This window comes from Carlito syrichta, unplaced genomic scaffold (genome assembly GCF_000164805.1).
Source record: "Carlito syrichta isolate Samal-C Ts95f unplaced genomic scaffold, Tarsius_syrichta-2.0.1 Scaffold304224, whole genome shotgun sequence".
NCBI classification, from domain to species: Eukaryota; Metazoa; Chordata; class Mammalia; order Primates; family Tarsiidae; genus Carlito; species Carlito syrichta.
In genome coordinates this window covers 180980-206827 of record NW_007248320.1, presented here as the reverse complement: position 1 = coordinate 206827, position 25848 = coordinate 180980, and the positions used below count along the sequence as shown (strand labels likewise).

Below are 25848 nucleotides of genomic sequence, written 5' to 3'. Positions count from 1 at the left end.
AGGCAATCCACTCACCTCAGCCTCCCAAAGGCGCGGGATTACAGGCTGAGCCACTGAGCCCAGCTTATCTTCTTTCTTATACTTTTCATCTTTTGCTCCTCTGTGTTCTGAGTGAAAGCTTCCAATCAATAATTCTCTCTTCAGCTATATAGTTTACTGTTTAACTCATCTTTTGAGATTTTTATTTTTAGAAATTTTTTGGTTTATATTCACATTGGTCTGTTATTTCATAATATTATCTAATTTTTCTAAAGACTCTATTCCTTCTTTAATATCTTTGAATGGACTTTCTGGAACACTAGTAGGCATGGTAGCTTATGCCTGTAATCCCAGCACTTTGGGAGGCTGAGGCGGGAGGATTGCTTGAGCCCAAGGAGTCGAGACCAGTCTGGGCAATATAGCAAGACCCCGTCTCTACAAAAAAATTAAAAAATTAGCCAGGCATGGTGGCATACACCTGTAGTCCTACCTATTTGGGAGGCTGAGAAGGGCAAATTGCTGAAGCCCAGGAATCTGAAACGTTAGTGAGCCGTGATAGTGCCACTCCACTCCAGTCTGGGCAACAGAGTGAGATTCTGACTCAAAAGAAAAGGTTATTCAATGTTCAAGATGTATCAGAAAATTAACACTTGGACAATATACTCCTTGTTTTCTTTTGAAAGTTATTTCTATATATACATACTTATATAGTAAAAGACCTGGAGAGATGTACTCCAATATGTAAAGAGTAGTTAACTAAGGGAGAGGAGATGATTATTGATTTTACTGTATTTTCTGAACATGCTATAGTAAATATGTATATATAACTTTTGTAAAAAAAAAAAAAAATCCTTAAATTCAGTGGTTTATAGAGAAAAAAACAGACCGGGCTCAGTGGCTTAGCCTGCAATTTCAGCACTTTGGGAGGCCAAGGTGAGTGGATTGCCTGAGCCTGTAGGTTCGAGACCAACCCGGGCAACTTGACAAGACCTCATCTCTACAATAAATGAAAAATTAGCTGGGCATGGTAGCACACTCCTGTATTTCCGGCTACTTGGAAGGTTGAGGTGGAAGGATTGCTAGAGCCTAGCAGGTCAACACTGGGGTGGCTGTGAGTGTGCCATTGCACTCCAGCCTGGGCGGCAGAGGGAGACTCCACCTCAAACAAACAAAAGAAAAAGGAAAAAAACAGCATTAAGTTGAATATGTATTTAGAATAAATTGTAAAACTAATTGCTGGCTTTTAAAAATAATGGAAACTGATTTTAAAATGTTCTTAAAGAAATATTTCCCTTTTAGGTTTTTCTGTATGAGTGGAGAAGACAGTTGTTGCAAGTGGAAGTGACACAACATTTTTTTAGGATGTCTGAAGATGAAGAAAAAGTGAAATTACGCCGTCTTGAACCAGCTATCCAGAAATTCATTAAGATAGTAATCCCAACAGACCTGGAGAGGTTAAGAAAGCACCAGATAAATATTGAAAAGGTGAGCTTTTTCATTTTCTGCTGCAAGATGCAGTTACACAGTCTGATTTATATTTGTTGTTCATTTCAGGTAAATTTAGAATATTAGATAAGAGACTTTGCTGAAGCACCTAGCTCCTATTGATTTAACAACACTGTTCATTTTTTAGCTGGTTTTTCTGTTCTGCATGTAAACCTCTCATATATTCCTTTTTCTAGGAAGGGATATAGGAATAGAGTCTATACCTTTTTTTTTTTTTTTTTTTTGAGTTGGAGTCTCACTCTGTCACCCAGACTGGAGTGCAGTGGCCGCTCCCGGCCACCGCAGCCTCGACCTGCTGGGCTCAGGCGATCCTTCCGCCTCAGCCTTCCGAGTAGCCGGAATTACAGGCATGCGCTACCACGCCCAGCTGATTTTTTGATTTATTGTAGAGATGAGGTCTCATTGCCCAGGCGGGTCTCGAACCCGCGGTCTCAGGCAATCCACTCACCTCAGCCTCCCAAAGGCGCGGGATTACAGGCTAAGCCACCGAGCCCGGCTGAGTCTATACCTTTTTAATTGGATATGTTGGGGTTTTAGACAGTTAGTAATTAAGATGCAAACTGTTTTGATAGTACACCATCATATAAAGCCAGAGACCTCTGGCTAATATACCTGCCTTAATTTCATTGACCCATAGCAAGTTTTTTGAGTGGTGTCTATCAGTAGCTCCTATCCACTTTACATATACATATATTAAAGAAGAAAATAATTGTGGGATATGAGGGAATTTCCTTACTTTACTACTTCCCTTTGAGTAAAACCCACAACTGAGAAATACTGCCTAGGTCAATTGAGGAAACAGGTAGAGGAAAGATGAACTAGTCTCAGGTACTATGGTGGAGGTTGCATAGAACCTGTACTGACCATGGTGTGGTGGCATGGTTGTGGCATTTATGGAAACATCAGACTTACTGCTGAAGGGGGCTGGTTCTTATTACATTATAACAAATATAGAAATAAGTTGTTTACTTTTGATTGATCATCTCTGGTTAGGAAGTTTGATAAGGCGTATTTCAATGTCCTGAGATTGAAGGGCTTAGTTACAAGAATGACATGAATCTGGTAGATAATTGATTCTAAAAGGCTTGGAAGCAGGTAGACTGTTGTCTATTAAGACCATTTCTTTCTTTTATTGTCCTACTTTTCCTTTGAGGTTTGACATTCTTAGATTTACTTTATCTTATGTTTTTCTATACAAAAGTACCTGCTGTCAGTACCTTCAGATTCTAACCACATGTATCACCCAGTCAGTCATCAGTGGAAAATTCATGTGGGTGGGGATAGGAATGGTTATATTACTGGTTTGATTAGTTGTGCCAGGCATCGCAAGAAAATTATTCCACAATTACATTGATACCTATCTGCCAGATACTTTTTCTTTAGCATTTTGTGAAAATTTTAGACAATATCAGAACAATTATAATTACAATAGAGGTAATATTGTCTTAAGCCAAGCAGTTAAATTCATAGTGATCTATGTTTTATTCCATATCCTTGATCATTCCACTGTCTCTAGTATGTCTAGTTTGATTATGAAAGTGACTTTTTACCTATATAAGATTGAATAGCATATTTTAATAGATATGTTATAGCAATGTAAAAAACATTTAAAAGCTACAGAGCTCACTCTGGACAAAAGAGTTAAGAACTAAGTTTGGACTCCAGGTGTCTGACACTGCCTCACTTTCAAAAAGGCATATTATCCTTGGAAGAAAGGTGTAGAAAGATAAAATATTTATTATGCTGGACATCAGTCATCCAACATGAATTTAAAAGAAGAAAGTCAGACTGAAGGGAAATTGAAATTGAAGGTAAGCCTTAGTGGAGTGATTCTGCAACATCTGAAAAACAATGAGAGTAGTGTGCTGTGGACACCTGGGGCTGTATTCCATAGGTCCCTCATTTTATTACACATGATAAACTTGATTAGAATGTAGTAGTGAAATTTGAATTGTTAGCATTCGGCTTTCTTGGCTAATGTAAGATAGACTTAAGGAGAGTTAAAAGGAATAACAAAATAGTAAACTTAGAACATAATTTTCTTTGTTTCACATTATAGAGATTTGGGGAAAACTTAACAGTGTAGTTAGTTAGTATATGGATAAGGTGCATAAGGCAGAAAACCCAAAAATAGTGTTTAAATAAGATAGAGGGTCTTTTTTGTTCTGCTTTTGTTTTTAATATCATGGTAATGAACGTGGTCCAGGGCTACACTGGCAGCTCAACAGTCATTACAAACCTAGGTTCTCTTTATCTTATTCTTCCATCCTCAACTTGGTTCTGTCTTGTGTGTAAAATAGCCACCGCCATCACATCGACATTTCAGCTTAGGTGGAATACCAGAATTATACTTGTCCTGTGTCCTTTTTTCTCTTAGTGTGCTTGCACACACACACATATGCTCACACTGTCTTTTTGTTTTAAAGAGAAGCCTATTCTTTCCTGGATGCAGATAATATTATCTTTCTGTGGTAGTATTTTTTTTTTAAGTTTTCTTCTGAGTCTTTGTCTTTGTTTTCTCCAAATCTGTCTGTCCTTCTCTCCTTCTTTCCTTCTCTCGCTCTCTTCTGTCTCAGCATATGGAAATATAGGCTTTTCTTGGCTGACTGTTGATATTTAACAGTGGTAACTGGTTGGCATGTGTGTGAGTGTGTTTGTATGTGAAGATGAGTGAGTGGGGGCCTTGTTGGGGGACTTGTTGCTTGGAGGGGTAAACAGGTGAGGATATATTTTAATGGGGAACCACTAGATGTCAGTAACTCTAGGTCTTCTTAGCTATTCATTTCCTGGAGAGAGCAGCCCTCCAGTCTCCTACCTGTCGGGGTGTGTTTATTTTTTCAGAGGTGATAGTTGCGGCAGGGCTTGAGATGGGAAGGTTGGTGGGGTGGATATAGTATGAATACTGTGACCTGCTTTCTAAGCCATGGAAAGGAAAGTATGCAAGGAGGAGAGCAGGCTCACTGCCATTTAGAAATTTATTGAACAGGCTTAATCATTCTGGTTGTGGTATGGTGTTTCATCCCTGCCCTCAGCTATACTTGGTGTCTGGGTTTCCCAGCTTCTCTTATTTGGTCTCAAGGTATTTTCTTCTAAGGTATTTTCTTTTGTAGTGCTGGGACAGAGCAGTTGCTTGGGCAAGTGGAAGGGGGATCTGGTACACTACCCATTGGTTACACAAACTTTCATCCAGTCCTTCTGCTTTTCACCCCACCATATAACTCTACCTGGTTACCTGATAGATGCTACCTTCTGTTGTTTAGTCTTTCAGACAGAGTGGCGCTCTGTCTGTGGCTTGCTTCTTGCTGCCTGTTTCCCCCACCATCCACCCCTTCTGAGGCTTAAGTTTCAACTTTCTCTGCTTAGTCAGTTACAACATATCCATACATCTTTTCAGCTTCCAAAGTGTTGTTAAAATTTTTTGTCAACTATGTCTTCTGTTCGCATTATTCTTGTGAATTTATACTTTTTAACATTCTTTATTGGAACTGTAGTTCCATTTAGTGTAGTTTTGGAAAATAACAGATTAATATTTGTGTTTAATCTGCTAGGTTTAATGAGAAGGGAGATTATTAAAAGAAAAATAAATATTAGTTTTTCATAAGAAGTATTTATTGGTGTTTGCTGTTTCATAGATCCTTAGCATTGAAAAATATGTAAAAGGTACATTTCTAATATTCAAGAAGTTTGCAGTCCAATTAAGAAAATAAGATAGGAAATATTTAAAGTTATAAGAGGCAGCATGTAAATAGGTGTGAAAATGGATAGCGTGGACTATTCAAGCAACATGAACTCTGAACTATATAGTACAAAATGAGGCATAATTAATCATATTTATTTGTTTCTTAACCTATTATTATAATGAAAATCTTCTCCATTTCACTTTTTAGTCTGTGAATATCTATTTTAGTCTTTTAATCACCTTTCCCTACCCCTTTCCTTTTTTCTGACAGTACCCTGAATCAGTTTGCCTTCCTTTGTGTTTCAACATTGTCAAGCCTTAACACAGGTGGTGAATGATAATGAGTCTGATGAATATGGTAATTCCATTGTTGTCAGTGTTTGGTTACCAATGAACAATAGTCATATCTTATAGTTCTAACCAATTAGACTTGAGGGAAAGCCTGTTTGGAATATGGAAACTTCTCGAAAGATTTTCCTACTGTTACAAAGATATGCATGGAAGGAAACAGTACCCCTTCTTCAGCTGGGTCTTGTGTGTCTTCCTGTTGTATCTGGAACCATAGCCAATCCTCTTGCGGCCATTAGGGGACATATCTGAGGACAAAAGCTCCTTGTTTTGAACATAGTAAAACAGAAACAGAACTTGTAATCTTCTGAATTAAACTAACCTGGAATTACCCTACTTCTACACTGTTTTGTGTATGAGATAATAAATATACTTGTTATTAAAGCCATTTTTAACTTGAGTTTTCTTTTTTTGTAACCAAAAGCATACTGATTGGCTCAGGTTATAGCACTGCTTGAACCTACCTCTCTTGTGCCATTGTGCAAATAGACAATACATAAAAGATATTTTGTAAAAACTGTGCTGTTTAGCAATACTTGTCAGTGATCCTAACTTAACTAAATTTCTAAGAGGTTACTTTTTGTCATCTTTTTCACATATACTATTAAATCATTTTAAGTTTTTTCTCCTCTTCGAATATTTGGAATAATAACTTGTAGTAATATATTCTAACTTATTTATAAAATTGTGTAGCAAGCAGTAGAAATCTGAATTATTTTATTCTGTATTTTTCCCATAATTTATTGTGATAAAAGATGCCGGGTGTGATGTCTCACACCTGTAATCTCAGCAGTTTGGGAGGCAAAGGTGAGAGGACTACCTGTACCAGGCGTGAGACCAGCCTGTGCAACTTGGCGATACCTCATCTCCACAGTAAATCAAAAAGTTAACTGGGCATGGTAGCACACACCTGCAGTTCCAGCTACTTGGACGGCTGAGGTAGAAGGATCACCTAAGCCCAGCAGGTCAAGACTGCAGTGCTGTGAGCGTGTCACTGCACTCCAGCCTGGGCAACAGAGTGAGACTTCAACTCAAAAAAAAAAAAATAATGAGAGAGATGTTTAACTAGTTCATCCTCCACTGGAGACATTAATCTCTTCTGCAGTTTTCTTTACAAATGAACAAATAATAACACCGAAAGTAGTAGTTATTTTCATTTATTGACTTCTGTGTTAGAGGTTTTTTTGTCATAACATTTAATTCTTACAGCATCCTTAGGGTTAGTTACTATTATTGTCTTCACTTTTTAAGTGGCAAAACAGATTTAGAGTAGTTAAATTATTTGTTTAATATCGCTATGTTAGTAAATGTGTTAGACTTCTAATGTGCTTGAAACTTCAATTAGTGTGCTTCTAATAAAAAGAAGCTAGGTGGGGAAGCACACCTCATCAACAAGGGTACCTGCATAATGAACATTTGTATACCTAACCCTGAATTATATCCCACATCTTTAAATTTAAAAAGTATGAGGACCCCCTAAAACATAATTTATTTATAGAAAATTGGTGTATTAATTCTTACAAGTTTAAACTTCAGTCACCTTCAAAGTACTCTCCGTTTGATGCAATACACCTATCAAGATGCTTTTTCTACCACTCAAAACAGATTTTGAACTCATCAGATTTTGATGCCTTTTAGTGTTTTGGCCATTTCTTGTTTCACCTCTTCCACATTGGCAAAATGATTTTCTTTGAGAACTTTTTTCACCCGTGAAAATTTTTTAATAGTTGCTTGGGGAGATTGGGAGAATAGGGAGGGTGGGGCACCAGTTTTTGGTCAAAAACTGCTGAACACATAGCACAGTGTGAGCAGGTGCATTATCATGGTAGGAGAACCAGTTACCTGTTTGACACAACTTGGGACATTTCCTTGACAAATCATGATGCATCCTTCTCAAAACTTCCAGATAAAAACTTTGGTTAACTGTTTAATCTGGAGGAATAAATTTCAAGTGTACTACAAGGGACCCACCCTCCAAAAGATAATTTTATGTTTTTTTTTTTGGGGGGGGGAGGGCTCTTGTCTGTTAAATGAATGAATGTAAGTATGCATGACTATTGCCCAAGATTGCATCAGTTGTTTCAGAAGCCACTTCTAAATATACACAATATATTGCCAACTTTTTAAGTTGACTTTGTAATCAATTAAATACATTTAATAGGCTTTCTAAAAAATATAATCTTCAGCTATTGAGCCAGATTATACCTATTTCTCGTATTGGTGCAGTTGTTCTTCTTAATTTAAGTGCTGGACTTTACATTTATCATTGTTATATTTGTTCTTATTATATGGAATTGTGATCTTTCATCTATGTTAATTATTTCTTCTAGCTTATGTTATCCAAAAATTTGGTAATTATGCATTCTTGGTTTTGAAGTCATTGATGAAAATGTTAGACAGGAAAGGGTCAGGTCACACTATTTCTACAAGTACTTACAAACCATCTCTCTGATGATCTAGTATAGATCACCAAGAATTATATTCAGATATGCAGCCTGTAGTGTTTAAAATGTGCTTCATTTTGTGCAAATTGGGTGAATATTTACAAGTCTCTAGGAACCTTTCCTAGAGTCTTTTTCATAGTTCTTCCTAGATTAGCAGTTCTTCATAGATTAGCAGAAATGTTTCTGTGATCACATTTGCAAGGTCTTTTGGTTTTCTTGGAAATAATTTCCCTGGACCTGTCGACTTGAACTCTTTAGAAGTATCTAGGTTTGCTCTTTTTCTTCCTTGGTTTTCATTTTCATCTTAGTCATTTTATTTTAGATCTTTCTATATTGAAGATCATTTGCCTTAATAAAGAAGGTAGAAAAATATGGATAATTGAAAATATTGAATAATTTTGTTTTCTCTCTTACATCTGTTAACAATATTTTCCCCATTATTTGTCACCCTTAAATACTGTTTACTGTTTAAATTCCAGCTCAGTTACTCCCTAAAAAATATGCCCTAGTCGATGCCATCTCAGTCAGATAAAAACACACCACCTTTACATATCTCTGTGCAGTAGACTTTAAGGTTCATGGATTTAGCACTCACATTTTAAGCATTCATGGGAGAGCTGAACATATCTATGTTTGACCGTTGTAATGGTAAAATTAAAATCTTTCTCATAAGATTATTGTGAGGATTAAGGTACTATATGGAAAAAAAAACTGCATGCAAGGTTGATACTTGGAAGTATATGTAGTACATAACAAGTAATTTAGCCTGCTCAGGCATTCAGCATAGGCAGCGTGGAAAAAACAATGCTCACTATGCTTTTTCCTATGCTGTCACAACAACAGCAGTCATCAGCACAGAAGACTTCTATAATCATTATGTGTGGTTTCTCTCCATATACCAAGCAAGCAATCAATTCTGCAGTGGACATCAACTCGGTGTCCTCCAGTTGAATTCACTTCTGATGCTATCTACCTAGAGATAACCTCAGACACCGCCAGTTGAAGGCTCAGTCAGTCCCTCCTTCCCACAAGTTGCCAGTCCAGGCTTCTGACTTCTGATTGACTGGCTTCAAATTGGGGTTCTCATTACCTCCTCTTTGGGTTTACTCAAGTGGCTTATAGAACTCAGGGAAATGCTTGCATTTACCAGTTTGCTATAAAGGATATTACAGGGTATACAGATGAAGAGATGCATAGTACCTAGTTTGGAGAGAGGAACATGGAGCTTCCATACTCACCCTGGGCACATCGCCCTCCAGGAATCTCTATGTGTTTAGATATCTGGAAGCTTTCTGAACTCTGTCCTCTTGGGCCTTTTATGGTGACTTAATTGGATAGGCATAATGGAAGCCTGGACAACCATGTCAAAATGTGATTGGACAAAAAGGGTATGATCAAATACTAATAGACTGAGTAGGGAAACCCAGCAAGGTTTCTGTTCAGATTTTTTTTGGCCTCTTTGTGCAGCATTCCTTCCTCTAGAGTAGGGGGCAGTACCCTCTCTTGAATGAGGGTCTTATGATCCACAATCAGATTAGTGTCTTGCCTTGGGCAGGTAAAAGGAGAACAGGAGAAGGTCAGAGAGAGATTCTTTTTCCTTAGGTCTGCTTCCGAGGCCTAAAGTGCCCCAACTTTATAACAGAAAACCAGCAAGGTCTATGGGAGTTATGAGTCAGGAACTGTGGATGAAAAGCTATATATACATACAGGGGGGACTCCAACAACCCAGAATTTATTTATATTAATTGTGTATTTATTCTTACATGTTTAAACTTCAGTCGTCTTCAAAATACCCTCCGTTTGATGCAATACACCTATTGAGACACATTTTCCACTGCTCAAAACAGTTTTTAAACTCATCGGCTTTGATGCCTTTTAGTGCTTCTGCCTTTTTGTTTCATCTCTTTCACAACGGCAAAATGTTTCCCTTTGAGAACTTTTTTTCATTGGAAAAACAAAAAAAAATGTTGCTTAGGTGAGATGAGATGAATAGGAATGGTAGGACACAGTGGTCACACCATTTTTAGTCAAAAACTTGAACACTTAGCACGATGTGGGTAGGTATGTTGTCATGGTGAAAGAACCAGTCACCTGTCTGCCACAACTTGGGACATTTCTTCCACAAATCATGAAAAACCTTCTGAAAACTTCCAAATAAAAACTTTGGTTGACCATTTGGTCTGGAGGAAAAAATTTAGAGGGTACTACAAGGGACATATTAAGGATAAAATTATGAACTTCACAGCAACTTGGATGAAGTTAAAATTACTCTTACCTACCCTCTAAGGTGTAGGTATTTCTGTTTTGTTATTTATCTTCATTATATGAGTAATTCTCAGTTTGTGGCCTGAAATCATTGGACCATTAGATAATATTAGATAACTTTCTGTAGATTCTCTTTTTTTGAGTTGTAGTCTTACTTGGTTGCCCAGGCTGGAGTGCAGTGGCATGCTCACAACCACCATAGCCTAGACCTGCTGGACTCAAGCGATCCTTCCGCCTTAGGCTTCCCAGTAGCTGGAACCACAGGCGCGTGCTACCATGCCTGGCTAATTTTTTAATTTACTGTTAGAGACAAGGTCTCACCAAGTTACCCAGGCTGATCTCAAATTCCTGGCCTCAGGCAGTCCTCTCACCTCTGTCTCCCAAAGTGCTGGGATTACAGGTGTGAGCCACTGTGCCCAGCCAGCTTTCTTTAGATTTTTTTGATATTTTCTATGTAGACAATCATGTTATCTGTGAAGACAATTTTATTTTTTCTAATCTTTGTCCTCCCTCCCTCCTCTTTTTCCTTCCACCTTATTATTCTGGCTAGGACCTCTAAGTACAATGTTAAATTGGAGTGGTAAGACCAGACTTCTTATTTCTTCTCAATATTAGGGAATTATCTTTCACCACTAAATATGATGTTAACTGTAGAGTTTTTGTACATGGTAAGTATCAGGTTGAGGAAGTTAACGCCTATTTTTAGTTTTTAGTAAATGTCCAATTTGGCCAAATGGTTGTATTTAAAAATCTACCATCTTGCTATTTTGTCTATTTGTTCCATCGGCTCTTTGTTCCCTCTTTTTTCCTTTTTCTTTCTTCTTTTGGATTAAATGTTTTTTATGATTCCATTTTTTTCTTTTGCTGATCTATTAATTATGCCTCTTTGTTTTTTTTTTTTATTGGTTGCTTTATAGTTCAAAGCATATGTATTTAACATCACAGTTTACCTTCCAGTAATGTTTTATATATATCACTTCATATATATTGTAAGAAACTTTTCACAGTATACTTCTGGTCCCTCTCTTAGGGTCTTTGTTCTATTGTTGTTATGCATTTCTACATATATTATTAATTCCATAATAAATTGTTGTTATTTTTGCTCTAAACCTTTCTTTTTTTTTTGAGTTGGAGTCTCACTCTGTCGTCCAGACTGGAGTGCAGTGGCCGCTCCCGGCCACCGCAGCCTCGGCCTGCTGGGCTCCAGCGATCCTTCCGCCTCAGCCTTCCGAGTAGCTGGAATTACAGGCATGCGCCACCACACCCAGCTGATTTTTTGATTTATTGTAAAGATGAGGTCTCACTGCCCAGGCGGGGTCTCGAACCCGCGGGCTCAGGCAATTCACTCACTTCAGCCTCCCAAAGGCGCGGGATTACAGGCTGAGCCACCGAGCCCGGCTGCTCTAAACCTTTCAATGAGATTTTTTTTAATATGAGAAAATATTTATATTTGCCTATATATTTACCATTTTCAGTGCTTTTCATTCCTTTGTATAGAACCAGTTTTCTGTCAGATAACTTTTTTCATCAGCTTGAAGTATACTTCCTTTTAACATTTCTTTGTGCACATCTTTGCTGATGATGAATTTTGTCAGCTTTTTTATGTTAAAATTATATCTATTTTGCTTTTATTAAAAAACATACTTTCTCTGGATATAGAATTCTAGGTTGAGTTTTCAGTTTTCCAACACTTTCAAAATGTTCCACTGTTTTCTGGCTTGACTTGTTTCTCATGAGAAGTTTTCTGTCATTCTCATCTTTGTTCCTCTGTACTTCATGTGTCTTTTTTTCTCTCTGGCTACTTTTAAGATTTTTTTTTCCCGTCACTTGTTTTAAGTAATTGTATTAAAATGTATATTAGTATTGCTTTTTCGTTTTATTTGTCCTTTGAGCTTCTTGCATCTGTCAGTTTATAGTTTTTATCAAATTTAGATAAACTTTGGCCATAAATTTTTCAAAAATGTGTTTTCTGTCCTCTTTCTCCGCTTTCATAGAGTCAAATAACAGATATACCATGTTGTTTTTCATTTGGCCCATGACTCATGTACTGTTCATTTATTTTAAATCTTTTTATTTTTCTGTGTGTTTCATTTTGTGTAGTTTCTATTGCTGTGTCTTTAAGTTGACTAATTTGTTCTTCTGCATTATCTTACCTGCTATTAGTCCTATCTAGTGCATTTTTAAATTTCAAATATTCTTTTTTAACTCTAGGAATTCAATATTTTAAAATATCTTTTTTCTGTCTATTCTTAGTGTGCTTATGTTTTCTTGTGCCTTCGTGAATACATGGAATATGTCATAATACTTGTTAATATCCTCATGTATTATTTCTGTCATCTCTGTCATATCTGGTCTGTTTCTATTCATTGTTTTTTCTCATTGAAGATCATCTTCTGTTTTTCTGCATGCATGGTAATTGCTTATTAGATGCCAGACATTGTGAAATTTACTTTGTTGGGTACTGAATATTTTTAAATTCCTTTAAATGTTTGTGCTTTCTTCTGAGACATAGTTAAGTTGCTTGGGAACAGTTTGATCCTTTTGAGCTTTTCTTTCCATCTTTCTTATGTAGGACCAGAACATCCTTTGGTTCAGGGCTAATTTTCCCCCATAAAGGGCAATACTTTGTAGTATTGTACCTGATGCCCAGTGTATGCCTAAGTTTTTCCACTCTGACTTGTGGTCGCATGAACTATTTCTGGCCTTGTGTGATCTTCAGGCATGATTCTATCTGTTCTTTCTCTGACCTCAGGAAGTTTCCTTACATGCATGTGCTGAGCAGTACTCAAAAACTCAAAAGGAAAACTCCACAGATCTCTGCACTTCTCTCTCGGAGTAGTCCTCTCCTCTTAGTGCAACTGTCTCTTCACCATGCAGCGCTCTGCTCTTTGGTGTTTTCTGCTCTGTGAATTCTAAGGGCTTTGGCCTTCACAAATTCTTAACTCTGTTTCCTTAATGTTAATTTTTCTTCAAATATTGTGACAGATTAGTTGTGGGTAGTAAATTTAAAAGTGATATATTTTCAAACACATAACTTTGGCTTCCATTTTCAAATTGTATTAAAAGAGCATTCATACTAGATCTAATGGCATCAATTCAGTTTTTCTTATAAGTGAAAACGGATTGATTAGTGGTTTTAAATTTATGTTTGGTAAACATTTTTTGAATGTATTCTAATCATTTTTAAGCTTAGTAGTTATTGTTTGGTTTTTAGATGATATAAACATTTAGATGATCAAAAGAGATTTTTGCTTCATCATTCACTATGAAATCTAGAAATATGCAGAACAAGAAATATAAAATCCCCTAGAAGATTTTTTAGTGCTCTACTCTTATAATCTATTATGTTTTTCATGCATATATGGGGCATTATAATATTTCTATCCTTTAAAGTTGTATCCGCATTGATTTCTTTTCTTTGGTGTGTAACGTACCAAATAATGTTTAATGTTACTTATATTTGCTAACATTTTAATTACTTGTATTTTTTACTTCAGCCAAAAATAATATGCGACATTTGATGTTTATATTCTATATAAATATTCTGTTTGGTGCTATCACATTTTCCTATGGTTCCTGTCAAATGAAAAAATTTCCATAATGATGCTCACACATTTATTTCGATGATACTCTGAAAGCTAGCCATTGCCTTGTAAAAAACTCAAACATATATTAACAGTTCAGTCTCATTTTTATTTACTCTCTAGATCGTAGTATCCATGTTACTTTTTTCAAATTCAGATTTTTGTTTTCCATAGTTAACACTATCATTGACAAGCATTTATAATTCTTCATATATAGTTAAAATATTTTATGAATGCTGTTAATCTTTTTATTTTTCATATTCTTTTACGTCTACCTTCTTTAGCTTCTACTTTCTATCCCCAGAGAGGTAGCAGCATGGACTAAATGCATATTCTTTTTCAGTAAATAAAATAACTCAAATCTAGTGACTTTGTTTGTTTGCTTATTTTACTACTTCCAGAATTTTATATATAATATTCTTTTTTTTTGAGTTGGAGTCTCACTCTGTTGCCTAGACTGGAGTGCAGTGGCCGCTCCCGGCCACCACAGCATCGACCTGCTGGGCTCTGGCGATCCTTCCGCCTCAGCCTTCCAAGTAGCCGGAATTACAGGCATGCACTACCACGCCCGGCTGATGTTTTGATTTATTGTAGAGATGAGGTCTTGTTGCCCAGGCGGGTCTCAAACCCGCGGGCTCAGGCAATCCACTTACCTCGGCCTCCCAAAGGCGCGGGATTACAGGCTGAGCCACCGAGCCCAGCTATAATATTCTTGAAAATTTCCTACTTGTATGATCTTTGGAAAGTTAACTACCACTACTGAATTACTATCTTCTCCAGCTGATGTATTTAAGTTTGAATAGATAAATGGGGATTTTTGTGGTAATTGGAAATAATCCTTTAGTGATGAAAAATTCAGTGTCTTTCCCCCTCTCTTTTCTATAGTATCAAAGGTGCAGAATCTGGGACAAGTTGCATGAAGAGCATATCAATGCAGGACGTACAGTCCAGGTAAGGCTATTACATTGTTTTTAGTAAATCAGTATGAAAAAGGCAGCCTTAAAAAATGTTTGCTAAATAGTACCTTTGTAGCTAAATCCTTATATATATACTTAAGGGTGCTTTGGCAAGCTGGCCTTTTCCCCGGAGGTACTTCCAAATATCGATATCTGAAGCTTGTTCTGGTTTAATTTTCTAAGGAAGAATCCTCATTCTCCTTCCAGGACAGGTAGATAGGTGCTTGTCTTACAGAGTTATAAAGACAGGTAGGTGATGGCTGCTAGACTTTCCCTGTTCAGTACAACCTTTTGCACAAATCCCTATTTTTAGCCCTTGCCTAGTATTTCTGAATCTAGAGTCATTTTCTCCAAAGAATATATCCATGGTCCTCTCAAATTTCGAAAACATTATTATGGCTGCAGTACAGTGAATAGACTGGGATAGAATGAAATGAATGCAAGAGATCATTAGAAAGAGTTACAGAGGTCCAGGAAGTAGATGTTAGTAGCTTAGAGATAGTGGACATGGAAGAAATCAGGTTGATTTGAGATGTAGATGGAAATTTGACTTATCTCTCTATATCTGTATTTACTGCTTGCTAACTAGTTTACAGGTCTAAAGAACAGCGACTATGTATTCACTATTTGTATATTCTACGGCTTCTGGTGCCCAGCAAGATTCAGTGTTCATTGAATGGTACTAAGCTAAATGTTAATGTCAATGTGATTATTATGACCTTGATTTCTTACTATCTTCACTGTTTAATATATCACTTAAAAAATCACATGAGTTTCTTGAGACATTGACTATGGTCAAAGTATTTGTTTACTTATTTTAGAAATATTTATATTTATATATTTACATTATTGACCTCCATCTGGCATAGAAGATTTATGGATGTTATTAAAATAGTGAGATCGAAATAGTTGTTAGATGTAGGTATTTGCTTAGTTTTCTTTATGTCTGCTCTGAATTCTGTATATAGGCCTGTTCTTTGCCAATTTGTGTAAAAGTTATTTTGGGACAAATAATTTCATCAACAGTTATCATAGATTTTTCTGAATTTATCACTCTTAGATTTACATAGTAAGAACTATATTTTTACTTCTTTAAGGTATCTTTTGATAAGGAGTTCTTCATTTAAAGGTAGTTTAATTTATCAGTCTGTTTTTTTATGGTTCTTACTTTTGGTGTCTTGTTTAAGGAATTCTCTCCATCTGGAGTTCAAGAAGATGTTTGCCTATATTTTCCATTGAATGTTTTAAGCATTTTGTTTTTAACATTTAAGACTTTAATACATTGGTGGCATGACATAGCCATGAATAAAATTTTATTCAATTTGGAAAACGAGTTGTGTCTCACTATTAACTGATTTCTAGAGTGTTACTTCTGAAACGTATGGTAATTCCATATATACATGGGTCTGTCTCCGATCTATTCTTTTCCATTGGTTAGTTTGTCTCTCTGCACCAATTTCCACACAGTTTTAAGGTAAAGCTTGATATCTGCTAGTACAATACTTCCATCTTACTCTTTCTTTTCAGAAGTATTTACGCTATACTTGGCTCTTTAATCTTCCATATAAAATTCAGAATCAACTTTTCAAAGTCCACACATAATCTTCTTGAGAATTTGGGAATTGCATTGGATTTATTTAGAGAAAATTGACATCTTTACAATATTTAGTTTTTCTACTTATGATATGGAATATTCTTTCTGGGTGCTGGATAAGGGGATACTATCTTCACTTTTCAGATAATAGAAGGCTGAAGAACAGACAAATTTAGCATTGTCTGGAGTACAAAGAGAGAAATTTAGTGTTTGTCTAAACTTGAGACATTTAGTGTTGACTCAAGTAGTAAATGGCAGTGCAGCAATTCAGTTTATCTGGCATAATGTCATTGCTTTTAGATGGCACTTAAGAATATCTAATGAAAACTGATTCCAATGTTGTATCTTAATGTTTCCTTTTAAACCTAGAAACATTTTTAATATTAATCAGGTGAATAGGGACCAGAGTACTATACTTATTACCTATGAAGTAGATGCTCATTAGATATTTGTTGAATAAATGAATGGAGATCCTTTTCTCCATTGATTTTTGCTCTTTTTGGTGGTTAATACTTTTTAAGTTCTACACTTTCTTTTTGGTGACTTTGAATGTTGAAATAAGTATGACGTCATTATACTACTAGCCATACCTTAGTGTAGCAGTCAGGAAATGAAAGTAATGAATCGTCCAGATTTATATTAATTAAATAGTTTTGACTCTGGAGCCCTTAATAATAAATTATATGATGCCTAGAATGTGTTTACTCTAAGTTATTTAAATGTTTACCAGTAGACTTGTGCTCTTTGTTTGTAAGGAAATCAGATTAATTATTTTGATACCAAATGTTTTCTGCTGTACACAATTTGCTCTCAGAATTACATGTTGTAAAAACACATTAGGAATCCTTAAATCAATATTAACAAAGGCAAATATATGCATGGCCACTCTTCTTTTAATCATTAAATACATAATTAGCTATTTTCAGAATTTTCAATTAACTTCGAATAATTACTTTTTACAATTATCATCAGTATAGATGAGTATATATTTGAATATATCTTCTAATCTTTAGACGGAAATTCGGGGACATTTCTGAAAGAAGGGAAAAGGCCATAACTAATTATAAATTTAGTTATAAAATTAAAGAGAGAAGTTGTCTTTATTTTGTTAAAAGTTTAACCATAATTTACAGCTTACTACCTGTATACTGTAAGTCTGTTAAATGCTGAGTTGACATACTTTATTTTTTTTAACTTACTTTACTGATTGTAGTACTATTGATGTAACTTGTGGATATTTCTGCGGAGTTTTAGAATTTGGCATAATATCTGCCCTTCTGGCTTAATTATTAGAAGAGCAGAAACATTTGCACATTTACTGGGTTCTAGATACTATTTTAGACACTGGGGATGCTAAATGGAGAGAGCAGAAGATACGTTTTTTTTTTAGGTTATTCAATAAATATATATTATGTTAGATGGTTATAAGTGCCATGAAGAAAAGTAAAGCAGGTTGAAGCAAACGGAGTATCACAGAAGGTGATGAGTGTTCCCTTAACTAAATGGTGGTTGTGGAAGGCTTCTGATGACATCTAAGCACGGACCTGGAAGAAGTGAAGGCATCCAGGGAGAATAGAATTTTCCAGGCAGAAGGAAGATCAAGTGTGAAGGTTCCAAGGTGAGAGAATACTTGGCATATTCAATGACTATTAAGGTCAGTATGGCTGGTGTGAACAAGGAGAATACAGGAGACAAAGTCAAAGAGATCAGCTGGGTCAGATCATGCAAGGCCTACAGGGATGCTGTAAACTCATCCCTCCAAGCTTTGAAAGGTTTTGATTAATGACCTGATATGACTTTTAAAGGATTATTTGGACTGGCCGGGGTCCCATGGGTTCAGCCCTGTTATTCCCCAGGCACTTTTGGGAGACCGGAGGCCAAGGTGAATTGCCCGGAAGCCCCGCCTGGCAACTTGGCGGAGACCTCGTCTTTTACAATAAACCAAAAATTACCCAGGCGTGGTAGCGCCTGCCTATAGTTCTGGCTACTTGGAAGGCTGAGGTGGAAGGATCACCGGAGCCCAGCAGATTGAGGCTGTGGTCGCTGGGAGCATGCCACTGCACTCCAGTCTGGGCAACAGAGTGAGACTCCAACTCAAAAAAAAAGGAAGGAAGGGAGGGAGGGAGGGAGGAAGGGAGAGAGGAAGGGATTATTTGACTGTTAGGAAAAAGATAGACTCTAAGGAAGCAAGGATGGGACTAAGGATACCAGTTAGGTAGCTAGTATAATAATAAGGTTCTAGAACCTACCTTTTAGAAAAATGCAGATATGCACATATACAGAAAATTTTGTATAGTATGCCAGAGACCTAATATGTTAGGTTTTTTTTAACGTACTCTCTTCATAGCTCTAGTAAGTGATTTTGAATTCACAAACTTGACAGAAGAATAAGGAACTACCCTGACATCAATCTTAACATTGAAGTACCTTTTTGAAAATTACACAGTCAACATTATGCTTAATGGACAGAAACTGGAAGCATACCCCCTGAGAACTAGAACAAGACAAGGATGCCTACTCTTACCCTTCCTATTCAACATAGTACTAGAAGTCCTAGCCAGAGCAATCAGGCAGGAGAAGAAAATCAGGGGTATCCAAACAGGAAAAGAGGAAGTTAAGTTGTTTCTCTTTGTGGACAATATGAATCTATACCTAGAAAACCCTAGAGAGTTTGTCAAAAAACCTTCTTGCTTTGATAAATGACTCTGGTCAAGTCTCAGGATACAAAATCAATGCACAAATGACAGCTGTGTTTTTATATACTAACAACAGGCAAACTGAGAACCAAATTAAAAACACAGTTTCATTCACGATAGCCACAAAAAAAAAAAGAAAGAAAGAAATACCTTGGCATCCACCTAATCAAAGTGAAAAAACCTTTACAATGAGAACTGCAAAATACTACTCAAATAAACCAAGGATGAAACAAAAAAAAAAGGAAAAACATCCTATGCTCATGGATTGTTGCCAAGATATCTATCCTACTCAAGACAATCTACAGATTTAATGCAATCCCTATTAAATTGCTAACATCATTTTTGACAGACCTAGAAAACACAATACAGAAATTTATATGGAAAAAGAACACTAATAGTTAAAGCTATCCTCAGCAAAAGCAACAAAGCAGGAGCCATCACACTTCCAGACTTTAAACTTTATTACAAGGCTACAGTAACCAAGGCAGCATGGTATTGGTACAGGGATAGGCATATAAATCAATGGAATAGGACATAGAATCCGGAAGTAAAAACATGGTTCCTTAACCAACTCATCTTCAACAAAGCCATCAATAACAAACATTGGGGAAAGGAAACCATATTTAGCAAATGTGCTGGGAAAACTGGCTAACCACGTGGAGAAGAATGAAACTGGACCCCTACCTATCACCATATACAAAAATTAACTCAAAATGGATCAGAGGTTTAAATGTAAAACCTTAAACTATAAGAATCTTAAAAGAAAATGTAGGGAACATCCTCCTGGACATCAGAGTAGACAGTGAATTCATGGCCAAGTCCTCAAAAGCAAGTGCAACAAAAACTAAGATAGGTAGGACCTTATCAAACTGAAAAGCTTTCACACAGCAAAGGAAACCATCAAGAAAGTAAAGAGACATCCCAGGGAGTGAGAAAAAAAATATTTGCAAGCTATGCATCTGACAAAAGCCTAACATCAAGGATCTACAAGGAACTCGAATTGAAAGGGAGAAAAAAAAAAACCACATTAAAAAGTGAGCAAAGGGCCGGGCGTGGTGGCTCAAGCCTGTAATCCCAGTACTTTGGGAGGCAGAGGTGAGAGGATTGCCAGAGCCCAGGTGTTCTAGATCAGCCTGGGCAGCTTGGTGAGACCTTGTCTCTACAGTAAATAAAAAAAATTAGCCAGGCATGGTAGTGCATGCCTGTAGTTCCAGCTACTTGGAAAGCTGAGGCAGAGGATTACCTGAGCCCAGCAGGTCAAGGCTGCGATGGCTGTGAATGTGCCACTGCACTCTAGCCTGGGCGACAGAGTGAGACAACAACAACAAAAAAAAGAGTGGGCAAAGGACAAACAGATTCTTCTTAAAGGATGACATACAAGCAGCCAACAAACACGTGAAAAAATGCTAGACCTTACTAATCATCAGAAAAATGCAAATCAAAACTACAATGAGATACCACCTGACACTGTCAAGGATGGCTATCATTAGTAAGTCAAAAACAACAAGTGCTGGTGAGGCTGGGAATGTAAGCTAGTTCAGCCTATATGGAAAGCAGTTTGGGCATTTCTCAAACAACTAAAAATTGAACTTCCATGAGATCCAGCAGTCCCTTTTCTGGGAACGTACCCAAAGGAACACAAATTCCTCTACCAAAAGGCACCTGCACACATATGTTTATTGCAGTAATATTCACGATAGCAAAAACATGAAACCAACCCAGATGCCCGCTGAAAGAGGACTGGATAAACCAAATGTGGTACATAAGCCCAATGGAATATTATGCAGCACAAAGAACAAAATCATGGCCTTTGCAGCAACTTGGATACAGCTGACGACTGTCATACTAAGTGAACTATCATAGAAACAAAGAACTGAATACTGCATGTTCTCACTCAAAAGCAGACCCTGGTCAGTGGTCACATCAGCACAAGAATGGAATCAGCAGACTCTGGTCACTCCTGGGGTGGAGAGTGAGAGAGGAGGGAGGGGGACATGTGGCAACATCCTGGCTACCTGGTCCACTATCAGAGGGAGAGAGGACCAGCTAGAAGCCCACTTCACCAGCATGCAGTCTACTTATGTAGAAAATCCTCCTTTGTACCCCACAACTCTATAAAAGGGGGGGAAATGATACACATACACACACTTTAAATCTATAAAAATATTTAAAATAATAAAAACAATATAGCAAACATTATGTACTCATCTCACAACTTTGTCAAATCTCAGCATTTTGCCACAATCGCTTCCTTTTTTGAAGAAAATTGTACAAATACCAACAAAAGAGCAATCCCGTTGGGTCCCCTCCCATTGTCCTCTCAATAAATCCTGCTTAAAAAAAAAAAAACCAGAACAAATACCAATAAAATCTCCTTGTGTACCCTTCCTTGTTTCTATTTTTCTTGCTCCCACATTCATCTGAAGGAAATCTTTTCTTCGGATTTAGGTATTGTCAAATCTGTCCATATAGCTATGTATAAATAATATGATATTGTTTTATATTTTTCCTTCTTTTTCTTAAACAACTTTCTTGAGGTATAATTAAAATACAATTAAGTACTCATATTTAAAGTAGACAATCTGATACATTTTGACATGTATATACACATTGAGACCATCACCACAATCAAGATAATATATATGCATCACCCCAAAAAGTTTCCTCGTACCTTTTTGTAACTCTATACCCCTTTGGCCTCTCCCTCCCACATCCCTCTGCCCTCCCTTCTCCCCCAAATCCATTTGCATACCCAGGCAATCACTGACCTGCTTTCTATCATTATATATCAGTTTGAATTTTGCAGAATCCAAATAAAATTATACAATATTTACTCTCATTTTTGGTCTGAATTCTTCTACTGTGCATGAATATTTTGAGATTCATTCCTGTTGTAATGTGTATCGGTATTTTGTTCCTTCTTATTGTTGAGTAGTATTCTATTGTATGGCTATACTGCAGTTTGGCTATTACTAATAAAGCTGCTGTGAACATGTGGGTACAAGTATTTGTGTAGACAAGTAATTGTATTTATCTTGGGTAAATGCTTAGGAGTTACAATGGCTGGTACATAAGGTGGTTGTTATTCTTTAACTTCTTAGGAAACTGCCAAACTCTTCCAAAATGATTGTATCAGTTTATGTTCCCACTAGTTCTTCTGTTGTCTTTGCCAACATTTGATATAGTTTGTCTTTTAGATTTTAGCCATTCTAATAGGTTTGTAGTGGTATATTATGATTTTAATTTTCATTTGTCTAATGATTGTTTCTGTTTTCCTTTGAATTGAATTTTTAAATTCCATGTTATCTCCTTTCTTGCCTAGTAGCTATACCTCTGTTAATTTAGTGGTTGCTTTAGGGTTTATACAATTTATTTTCAAATGGTATTATTCTATTTCACCTATGTTTAAGAAATTACAGTATACTTCTGTTTCTCTGCCCCTAGCCTGTATACTGTAGTTCTCATGTATTTTTCTTTTAACATGTATAATTAGTCAATTATTTTTTAGTGATTTAGATATTAAAGGAAAAATCTTATATATTTACATGTGTTATTTCCTTTTCTGTTGTGCTTGATGCCTTTGTGTGGATCCATATATCCATCTGGTATAGTTTTCCTTTTACTTGAAAGATTTTCTTTAACGTTTCTTTGAATGTGGTATTGCTGTGATGAATTATTTCAGTTTTTGATATCTGGCAAGTCTTTATTTTGCCTTTGTTTTTAAAAGATATTTTGCTGTATATAGAATTCTACATTAACTTTTTTCTTTCAGTACTTTAAAGATGTTCAGTTGTCTTCTCACTTGCGTTGTTTCTGATGAGAACTCTGCTTAATTCTTATCTTTGTTCTTGTGTATGTAATGTCTCTTTTCTCTGGCTGCTTTTATGATCTTCCCTTTATAATTAATTTTGGACACTTTATTTGATACGCTTTGGTGGAGTTTTCTTCATGTGTCTTGTGCTTTGAATTTGTTGATCTTCTTGGACCTCTGGATGTATTGTTTGCATCAAATTTGGAAATTTTTCAGCCATCATTTCTTTATTTTATTTTTCAGTCCTCTCTTTTCTCTTCTCCTTCAAGGACTTCAATTACACATATATTGGGTTGCTTAAAGTTATACAACAACTCACTGATGAACTTTTAATTCTTTTTTATTCTTTTTTCTCTCTGTGTTTTATTTTGGTAATTCTTATTCCTGTGCCTTCATGTTTACTATTCTTAGTAACAACATGTCTCATATATTGATCCTTTCAATATATTCTTCATCTCATATATTGTAGTTTTCATCTCTAGAATTATAATTTGGGTCTTTTAAAATATCTTCTATGTCTCCACTTAACTTTTTGAACATAGAAAATACAACATATTACTGTATTATGATCTTTATAATCCTAATATCTATGTCAATTCTAGGTCAGTTTTAATTCATTGATTATTTCCATTATAAGTGATGTTTTCCTGTTTCTTTGTAGTCTGCTCATCTTTGAGTAGGTCTCTTACCTTTTTGGGTGCTGGCTATTTTTATGTTTATATAAATCTTCATAAACTTTGTTCTGGAATGTAATTAAACTACTTGGAAACAATTTGATCCTTTAGGGTCTTACTTTTATGATTCATTAGGCTTAACTGATGCAGTGCTCAGTCTCTGGCTGATTATTACTCTTTACTGAGGCAAAATCTTTTTGAATGCTGTACCCAATGCCCTGTGAATTAAGCGTTTTTCCATTTTAGAAACCTAAACCTAGCTGGAACAGGCACTATTTCCAACTTTGAGTGAGTGCTGGGAACCATTTCCTCCAACCTTTTCCAACCAAAGCTATGTTCTTTCCCCAGCTTTGGGTAGTTTTCTCATATACATGTTCTAATCAGTTCTCTGCTGAGTACTGATAGTGACCTCTTGATGCCAGTATATTAGTGACCCCTCTGCATATCTCCAGAATTCTCCCTCTGTGCTGCTGTCTCCTCTCCAGTGCTCTGTTATGTGAATTCTGCTCACCTTACACAGAAGCAGAAGTCATCTATTATTATCTTCTGAAACTGCAAGTAGACTAGGCTTAACAATTTTCTTCTCTTGGATAAGAAAACATTAGTCTTAAGAAGTATTTTGTGCACAAATTTTGAAATTAAGTGAAAGAGTTAGAAATTGTTACTACTGTAATAATTCACTGAAGAACATTATCTGGCTTTTATAGAAACCTAAACCTAGCTTTTCCTCCATAGCAGTGATGATGCCGAACTTGTAGAGAATGCAGATTTCTGGGACTCAACCTTAGAGATTCTGATTCAGTAGATTTCAAACCACATTTGGAAAGATACTGCTCTGTAGAGAATCTATCCCAGCTTCATAAGTACACAGTTACACAAAAAATAAAATCAGCCTTGAAATTTTTAAAAGTGAAATGTGGCTTTCATTATTTTACGAGGAAAAATATGAAACATTTGAGTTGTTTACTTTTTAATTTTTTACAGAAGGGGAATGATTTTCAAGGGAGAAGCAATAGAAAAGGGAGGAATGGGGAAGAGAGTGAAGAAGCAATATAGCAGGCTGAAGTTAGGAGAAAAGAAAAAAAGATTAAGGAGAAGCAAGGCCAGTTAGAGAATAGAAGTGACAATAGAAGAATAGATTCCAGATGAATGCTCGTAGAACATAAATTATATTAGGTTATTGTTAGCTTCAGAGGAATTTATACATTTTGCCTTAAAATTTTTATGAGCTGATTAATCAGGATTTAGGATCTTTGACCTCTATTCTGATTGGCTGAGGTTCCACAGAACCTCAGGGGAGAAACTAAATCTAAGACACCATCAATTTAAGACACACCATTATTTGGTATACCGCTAAGAAAAAGTGTTACCACCATTTAACTATGCCATCTATTTTAAGATACTTTCTAATTTTAGAGATGCTAAAATATAGAAAAGATATTGTGTCCCAAAAATGATGAAATGTAGTATATGGGCTTCTTCCCTACCCTACCTCTGCCTTTTCCCAGTGTCGTATTTCTATTTAGTATTTTCTATTTTTCCAGTATTATTTTTCAGAGACAGTGCAAATCTCCCTTTCTTCATGAAGCCTGTCTAGATCCTTACAGTAAAATATGTTTCGAATTTCCTTTAAGCATGTTTCTTAGGCCTCTTTCAATTTTGAATATTTCTCCTTAATAGAGAATCAAAAGGAAAATAGGAGTTAAATAGTTCTGCTTTCTCTGCATCATCTGTTAACATTATACCATCTGCCCTAAGCAGTAGGCCTGAACTTTCTTTCTTGTTCTTACTCTACATGTATTTTTAAAATTCTTTTTATTGTTTTTACCATTTTTCATCAGCCTCCGCTCATTCTGGGCTCTAAGTTTACTTACAAGGTTCTTGTTTCACAAGTCTCTAAAAATTCTGAGCCTATCATAGCACACCTTATCCAGCCATATTGGATTCCTTAGATGCCACTTTCTTTTCTTTCTTACCAGAGTAACTTGTTTTTATAATGTCAGAATTTTACTTTTTAGAAACTGTAGCTGTCTCTTTTTCAAAAAATTTTATCCCAATATGATTTCTGCTTTTTTTTTTTAACTTAATAAAATTCACTTCCCAAAAGAATCACTAATCCTAGTATTCCTTCTTCTAATTATTATGAACTTCAAGATGGCGTGGTTGCTTTCTCATGGGTCTCATTTCCACCTCACTATTTGATGCTTGTGTGTCTGAATTAATTGCAAAGGAGTATTCCTTTCCTTATGTCTTCCACCTAATGAAAGATGGAATGTTTCATATGCTAGTTTCTTACATTATGGTTTTCCAGG

General features: G+C 36.1%; 1 protein-coding gene across 1 annotated transcript in view; it reads left to right on the top strand.

The window, feature by feature from the left end:
- STX17 (syntaxin 17) overlaps positions 1 to 25848 on the top strand; it is a 62418-nt gene that overhangs the window by 7014 nt on the left and 29556 nt on the right. Inside the window, exons 2-3 of the mRNA XM_008059509.2 lie at positions 1279 to 1464; positions 14691 to 14756. Coding sequence (XP_008057700.1) covers positions 1342 to 1464; positions 14691 to 14756 — 189 coding nt within the window. The 5' untranslated portion in view covers positions 1279 to 1341. The remainder of the gene's footprint in view (positions 1 to 1278; positions 1465 to 14690; positions 14757 to 25848) is intronic.